This window comes from Pteropus medius, unplaced genomic scaffold (genome assembly GCF_902729225.1).
Source record: "Pteropus medius unplaced genomic scaffold, Ma_sr-lr_union100, whole genome shotgun sequence".
NCBI classification, from domain to species: domain Eukaryota; kingdom Metazoa; phylum Chordata; class Mammalia; order Chiroptera; family Pteropodidae; genus Pteropus; species Pteropus medius.
In genome coordinates, this window is record NW_024342473.1 from 13411177 (window position 1) to 13419195 (window position 8019).

An 8019-nucleotide genomic window follows, 5' to 3' on the forward strand; every position below is an offset into this window, starting at 1 on the left:
TTTTAAAACCTTTGTTTTTATCTCTCTTTTTTCTTTTTTTTTTTCAGTGCCTCAGGCTCCATTTCCACCTTGAAAAGGTGGTTCTTGAATTGTCTTTGTTCTTACAAAGAAACTGATGTGAATTCTTCTATACTCCTACACTCACGGTCTGAGTAACCCACTTCTGCACTAATTTCCGTCTGCATTTGTTTCATACATGTAAGTCATGTCTCTCCAACTCTACTTCAAGCTTTCTCACTTCAGAAAATATTCATTGAATTTTACTACAATAAAAATACCCATTGAGTGTCTACTATGGCCAAGGCCCTTTGCTTCTCACCCTCATGAAACTTTTAGTCTAAGGGGCGAAAGACACTATGAACCAAGAAACAACCGACTGATTACAGATGTGACAGTTGCTGTGAAGGACATGCCCAGGGTATAGCAATGCCCCCAGGGGCTCTCCAAGGAGGTGGCTTTTAGGTGAGATCTCAAGGATGGTGAGCCAGCCTCATAAAAATCTGGAAGGAGCATGGTCCAGACCAAAAGAATAGTAGGAATAAATGCCTTGAGGCAAAAAGCAGCTTATCACGTTCGAGACCCTGAAAAGGAGGCAGAGTCGCTCCCGGAAAGAGAGGGAAACAGGATGCAGTGGGAGGGCTTGGATCCTGCAGGGTCACGTGTGCAGGAGAGGTGAGGAGTTTGGATTTTATTACAAGTGAGGTAGGGAGCCATTGGAAGTTTCAAAGTACAATAGTAATATAATCAATATTTTTAAAATACTTAAAATATTAATTACCCTGGCCGTTTTGAGAGGAATGGATTGGAAGAGGGCAAAAAAGGAGACAAGGAGACCATTAGGAGGCTACAGTAATCTGAGCAAAAGATGGCGGTGGATTGGTTCAGGATGGAATAGATACAGAATAAATATATCGATTTTGGAGACAGAAATGAAAGGACTTGTTATGATAGGTTGGATTAGAAGGGAGGAGGGGTGAGGGGAAAAGAGGGATTCTAACACCACCTAGGTACCTGCCTGAGCAGCAGATGGTGGTTGGGCTATTTATGGAGTTAGGAAAGATAGAGAAGCCTAGGGAAGGTTAGAGCGAGCAGGTGGATCAAGGGTTTGGGCACATGAGGTTAGAGCCATTTAACAGAGATGCCAGGCCAGCTTTGTCGTATGTCATGTCACATGGCATGTATGTCTATAGCTGAAAGGAAGATTCTAGACTAGAGATATGGATTTGGGAACCATCAGACCATGGGTGGTATTTAAATTCATAGGAATGAATGAGCTCATCTTGGGATATAGAGAAGAGGCTCCAGGACTGGAGCCTGGAGAAATCCAACACTTAGAGGGCAGGTAGAGTTGGTGAAACTGGAAAAAGACATTGAGAAGAAGCAGCCAGAGGGCGCTCAGGAGAGGACAGTGTCATTGAAGAGAAGAGAGGAGAGTGTCCCAAGAGGAAAGGGGTGGTCAACTCTGTTAAACATTCCCAAAGCCAAGTGGTAGGACAGAAAGCTGACTCTGGACCAGAGGTAACCTAGACATGGGCAGCCTGTGTGGGGTGGTGGGGTGGATGTTAGATTAATGTGGTTTAAGATTTGGTGCTGGTGTTGCTATTGTTGTTTTGTTTTTTAAATTTTAGTATGGAAAATGCCAAACATACATAAAAGTTAAAAGCATGATTCAACAATCATCAACTCATAGCTACTGGTTTCATCCATACCCTCTCCCAGTTGGTTTTTTTGGAGCTAATCTCAGGCATATCATTTCATTCATAAATATTTCAGTGTATCACTAAAAGATAAGGATTCTTTTTTAAACAATCAGGCCTAAAAAAAACTAATAATGATTTCTCTTTTAAAAATTGAGGCATAATTGACATATAACATTGTATTAGTTTTAGTCATACAACATAATGCTTCAATATATGTATATATTGTGAAATATTTACCAGAATAAGTTTAGTTAACATCCATCAATGCATAGTTACAATTTTTTTCTTGTAATAAGAACTTTTAAGATCTATTCTTAAGAATTTCAAATATACAATACCATATCGTTAACTATAGTCACCATGTTATATGTTACGTCTCAAAAAGACTTGTTTATCTTATAACTGGACGTCTGTACCTTTCGACTACCTCACTCATTTTTCCCATCCTCCATAATAATTATTTCTCCATATCATTAAATCAGTGTTCAAATTTCCCTAATATATATTTTACAGTTTGTTTCTTTGAATCACCATCTAAAAAGTACCACTAGTTACATTTGGTGGATAAGTCTCTTAAATCTGTTTGAATCTACAGATTCCCACCCCACACTCTTTTTGGTGAAGAGAAATTTTTGTCGTTTAGAAATTTCCTATCCGATTATATTCCTGTGGTGCCATTTAACAAATTCTTTTGTTTTCTTTTATTTTCTGTAAACTGTATTTCAGTATAAAGGATTGCTCTGGTTCAAGTTATCTTTTTTTTTTTTTTTTGTCTAGAATGGTGATGTATCCTTTCATCAGGAAGCCAGAACCTTCACCAGTCTCTCTCCTTTGTAACATTAACAGCTATTGGTGATCATGATCTCATTAAAGATTTGCAAAATAGTGATGTTCTATTATTCCTTCTTCATTTATTACCTAATTGGTTACCTTTAGGCATATTTGTAAGAAAATCAGGTTGAATGCTTATTACTCTGACCAGTTTTCAGAACAATTATCTCACACATCAACAACTGTATTAACCTGAAGTACAGTTCACATAAGAAAGGCAAGTTAAATGCTTGACTTGATTCTCTCCCTTCATTTACCAGTTTTCAGAAAAATGAGGTGGTTCCCTCGAATTCTCTAAAGGTGATCAGTAATGTTTCTGCTGTTCTTTTATTTCTCCCCACCCCCTCTCTCTGAGCATCAGTACGCACTCATGAATATTATCGTAATAAATTAGCTTTTATCAGATCTTTTCTAGAGAGATTTTTATACAGAGAGAAGTGGGACTAGATTTACATTTATGGAACATATTCTAGAAACTCAGCTAGGTGCTTTCATATACACTATTTTATTTAATGTCCATGGCAGTCTTGGAGGGCGGGTGTCATGGCCCCTGTTTTTCACTGAAGAGGAAACAGGACCTCAGTAGCCTTGTAACTAGTCCAAAGTTATATAGTCAGCTAGTGGCCAAGCTCAGATTTGTCTGAACCACATGGCACCATATAGCTTCTTTGGATGAGATCCTACAGACACTGAGTCCCTAAATAGGGTCCACTGATCGCCCCTCCAGCATTCATCTTATCTCTTGTCATAGTCTCTTCATAGTTACCTGTTTTTGTTCCCTTGAGTTTGTCACTCTCACACTTACTTGCGAGAGCAGTTCCTTGGGATTTAGAATACTCTTCTGCCCTAACTCATAGCTCCTTTTTGTTGTTGCTAAGTACCTTTTTATTATATTTATATATGTGATTTTTACCTAAGTGCAAAATTGCCACTATATATATTATTTTTTTAATTAAAAATTAAATTGAAAAATGCTAAGTTGTATCCCATGATACGGATACAAACACAGTTTGTTTAACCATTTACCTGGTGAAGGACATCTGGGCTGATTCCAGTTTTTTGGCTATTACGAATAAAGCTGCTATGAACACATGTGTACAAGTTTTTATGTGAACATAAGTTTTAATTTCCCTGGGATGAATGCCAAGGAGTGCAATTCCTGGGTCATCTGGTAATTGCATGGTTAGTTTTTAAGAAACTGTCAAACTGTTTTTCAGAATTGCTGTGTTATTATTTTTTAAGGATTGGAGAACACATTTGTATGAAGGGAAAGATTAGACTATAGGAGCCAGGTTCTGGAAAAATCTAGAGGGAATGGGCTCTAGTACATGCCTGGAGCACATAGCTCCTGTGGAGGGATTAGCTGGTCTTTGTAAGGGAGGGAGGAACTTCTCAGAGTACCAGGAAGGGAGAGATATAGGTGGGTGGAGAGGCAGATAGGTTTGCAAGTTGTGTTAGGGATGAGAGAAAGCTTCTCTTTGCTTCTATTTCTTCAGTAACATAATAGGCTAGAGTAATATATATTTATCCAATCATCATGTTGTACACCTAAAACTAATATGATGTTGTATGTCAATTATGTCTCAATAAAACTGGGAAAAAAAACCATAAGAGGCTAGGTCATCAGCTAAGATGAGGGGTAGAGGTTGTGCAGAGAGAGAATAGGTATATAAATCATCTTAGAGAGTGGAAAAACAAACTTATTAGAGAAATGTAGTGGGAATTCGCAGGCAGTGCTGAGAGCCCATTCGAGGATCATGAACAGGAAGGGAAGATAATCTGCCTGGCAGCGTGATTTTGCTCTAGCAAAAGCACTGAGAAGGCAGATGGTAGATTTATCCAGAGTAGAGGTTTTGCCAGACAAGCATCAAGGGAGGAGATGGGGCAAGAGAGTGGTTATAGTGATGGCTGATGGAAATGAAGCTAAAAGGAAGGACCATGAAAACTGGGGCCAATGAATGGTGAGAAATTAGTGAGCTCGAAGGATCAGAGCTCATGAGAAAGGTCAAAGAATGACTGAGGGAGGCTAAATTAAGGAAGACGTTGTGGTCAGAGAGTCTACATTGGAAGTGGTATGTTTTTGGTGAAAACAAAATCGAGGGTGTGACTACTGGAGTGGGCAGCTGCTGTGGACTGTGGAAAATATCACTGGAGATGAGGAGGTCAAGAAAGTGAGAGGAGACGGGGTTTGGGGAGCTGGGAGTAAGGGGTGAAGGGTTAAAGAAGTACAAATTAGTAGTTGATAGAAGGTCATGGGATTGGGGAGCATGGCATAGGGAATGTAGTCGGCATTTATGAAATGGCTAGGCGGAGAGCCAGAGGACAGAAAGCAATCAGGGGGATCGCTTCATAAACTATATAAATGTCTAACCAATGTACTGTGTACTTGAAACTAATAATAAAATAAATTCTTTTTAAAAAAAGCGAGAGGATGATGTTGGAGAGGGCATCACATGGATGCTAAGCTCACCAAATAAAACAAAATTTAGGATGGAAAGAGAGGCAGTGAGCCAAGAGCCCAAACTGGGATTTTGTAGGAAGGAGGGGAAGCACTGTAGGATGGAGGGGTTTAGAAATGGGATTGGGGTTTGGAGAGAAATAGACGGATCCACTTCCTGACCTTGAGGTATCTGAGAATGAGAGGAAAATGGCATTCACCTAAGAGGGCTGCTAAAGAAGCAGTGTCTGTAGGGGATAGCCAGGTTAGAGGTCGGGCAGCTCGTTGAGAAAAAGCAGAGATGAAGGCAGCACGTTGAGAAAAAGCTGAGGCTATGGAAGGGTCTGCTCATCACAGGTCGCAGAGGGCACAAGAGAAGGATGTGGCTGGGGCAGGGAGCTGGGAGCAAGGCACACATGTTACCAGTGAGAGGACAAAAATGGAGGTGATAATGGATAAATCAGAGCTTGAACCTGTGGTGATGACTAAATAGGGATAGAGGAATGATGTGATATAGCGCTGTCCAGAACTTTCTGTGTTGGTAGAAAATCTATACTGTGCAATACTGTAACCACTAGCCACACATAGCTAGTAAGCACATGAAGTATGGCTAATGAGACTGAGGAACTGAATTTTTAACTTTATTTCATTTTAATTAATTTACATTTATATAGCCAAATATGGCTCGTGGCTATCATATTGGACAGCATAGGTTAGATGAAGGTGGGCTCCTCATTTTTGTGAACTTTTCATTTGCTTGTAGGGTGACCATCAGGGTGGTCACCCCTTCAAACAGCAAGCTGTGGCAGAGACCTTCTCACTCCTCTACCATGTGAGTCTAGACAAAGCACAGGATCAGGTAACTCTGGGTTCCAATTCTAACTCTACTACTTACTAGCTTTGAATTAGAGCAAATTAATTAATTTACCCGGTACATACATATAGGCCCTTAATAAATACTAGTTGGCAAAATCTCCCTGAAATTTCATTCTTTTCATTTGTAAAATGGAAGTGGGGAGCTGTTGTAAAAATTAGTGCTTTAGCATGATGCTCAGTAAGTGGTCACTAATACAGTCATACTTCGTTCTCAGTATTTGCTGATTGATTGGCCCAAAACTGTCCTTCAGGCCAAAAGATTACTAGTCCAGGGATGGGATGGCATAAATGAGTCATCACAGCTGCCTTCGAGGGCCAAGAAAATTACCCAAGTCTTCGAAACTATGAGATGGTGTGCAACAGTGCTGGGTTTAATTGTTCCATTCTGCTATGTACTAATTTAAGAACATATCTATCTTGAACTTAGAAGAGCAGGTAGGGATAGCCCAAGGGACAAGGTGGAAGATCTAAAGTGAGCCAGAGCATGGGACTGGCCTTGCTTAAATATCTAGTAATAATCTGGGCTGCTCTGGTATCATTTACTACTTCCATTTTTGCTGAAAAAGCCTTAGTTTGGCAACTCCAAATTTTCTTCCATTCCTTCGTCCCCATCATCTAAAAACCAAAAGCATGTTGTTTGTCAAGTAGAGTAATGGTGTCCTGAGATGGTTCTAATGTGGGACATTTGTGATTTGGGGCTATTATGAACTGGGGGTTATAGTGACCTCTGATTTGGAGTGATTATGATCACCCTTTCAGTGAAGATGTTCCTAATTCCCTAGTTACGTGCTCTATGGTCTCCCTCAGATTGAGCATTTACCTCATGTTGTGATGGCCTCTCTGTGTCTCCCCCTGACTAGATTGTGACATCTGACATACAGGGACTTTTCTTAGTTGATCATTGAGTATTCCTGGACTCATGCCTGGAGCACATAGTAAGTAGCTGCTCAATAATTATTTGTTGAATAAATGAATGAGATTTGAGGTGACAGTGCTCCATTGTGATCTAAGATAATGTGAACTTTCTTGCTTGCAATCTGGATTGGCTATGAATAGCGTCGGGAGCTTTGATGATTTTGTTGAAGCACTTCTGATTGTGGCCAGTAGTGATTGTTATCCGAGAGGTCCCTGCATTGGTGATTGTCACTGATCTGTGGTAAGGACCAGCTCGAGAATGGAGGTGACTATGAACTCTGAATAGAGGTGACTGTGAACTTGGAAGAGTGAATGGCGGTGACTGTGAACTCCTAACCTTGCGTGATTGTGATCTAAAGTGACTGTGAACGAATTAGTGATGGTGGCTTCCACCACTGCTGTCAGGTGATTGTGATCCTGACCTACAGAGATTTGGCTTCAGATAACCACCAGCCAGTGTCAAGCCTTGACCATTGACTTGAGATATGTCTTCAGGGTGCAGAGACTGTTATTCTCAGCTAACTCTTGAGGTTATTGATCTGCATTATAAGCTGTGGTAAATGAGATCTGTGGGCCTGGACTCAGTCTACGAATGGCACTATGTGTCTAAGACTCTTAGAATTCAGATTTTGTTTTAATAAAATATCTTCCCAGGCCTTACAAATGACACAGCCGTGCGTGGCCCCATGCAAACGAGGAGTAGGGAAGGAGTCTAGGTTGGGTCAAAGCTCAGAAAACTCTAAATACAACGCACTTTTCCGGCAGCGTTGACACGGGAATGGCCACAACCTACCCACTAAACTGCTCCTCACCCGGACCCCCGCCCCACTCTCCGCTACCGGCCCATGGTGCGCCTGCGCGGAGGCGGGGCGGTGTTTTGCCCTTTGTTGTGGGCCCCAGTTTCCCAGGACACCGCGCGGCTCTGGGGTGGGGCTATGCAGATAAGGCACTCGGGGGCGGGGCGGTTGCGGCGGCGTCGGCGGCGGCCGGGGAGGGTCAGTTGGAGGCAGGCGCTCGCTGAGGCAGGAGGAGGGCTCTGGGCTCGCGGCCTGACAGGGACTTAGCCCGCAGAGATCGGCCCCGCGCGCGCGCGACCCCACACCCACCCACTCATCCACCTACCCACTCCCTGCGCCGCCTCCTCCCACCCTGAGCAGAGCCGCCGAGGATGATAAACACCCAGGACAGGTAACGGCCCGGCCCAAGCTCCCCGCCCCCATCCTCCCCTCATCTGCTCCAGAGGGCTTCCTCCCCCACCAA

The 8019-nt window shown here is 42.2% G+C and overlaps 1 protein-coding gene across 1 annotated transcript in view; it reads left to right on the forward strand.

Moving 5' to 3' along the window:
* Positions 1 to 7740: 7740 nt before the first annotated feature.
* Positions 7741 to 8019, forward strand: part of OAZ2 (ornithine decarboxylase antizyme 2) — an 11904-nt gene continuing 11625 nt past the window's right edge. Inside the window, 1 exon segment of the mRNA XM_039865307.1 lies at positions 7741 to 7947. Within this exon segment, the coding sequence (XP_039721241.1) occupies positions 7928 to 7947 (20 nt within the window). The 5' untranslated portion in view covers positions 7741 to 7927.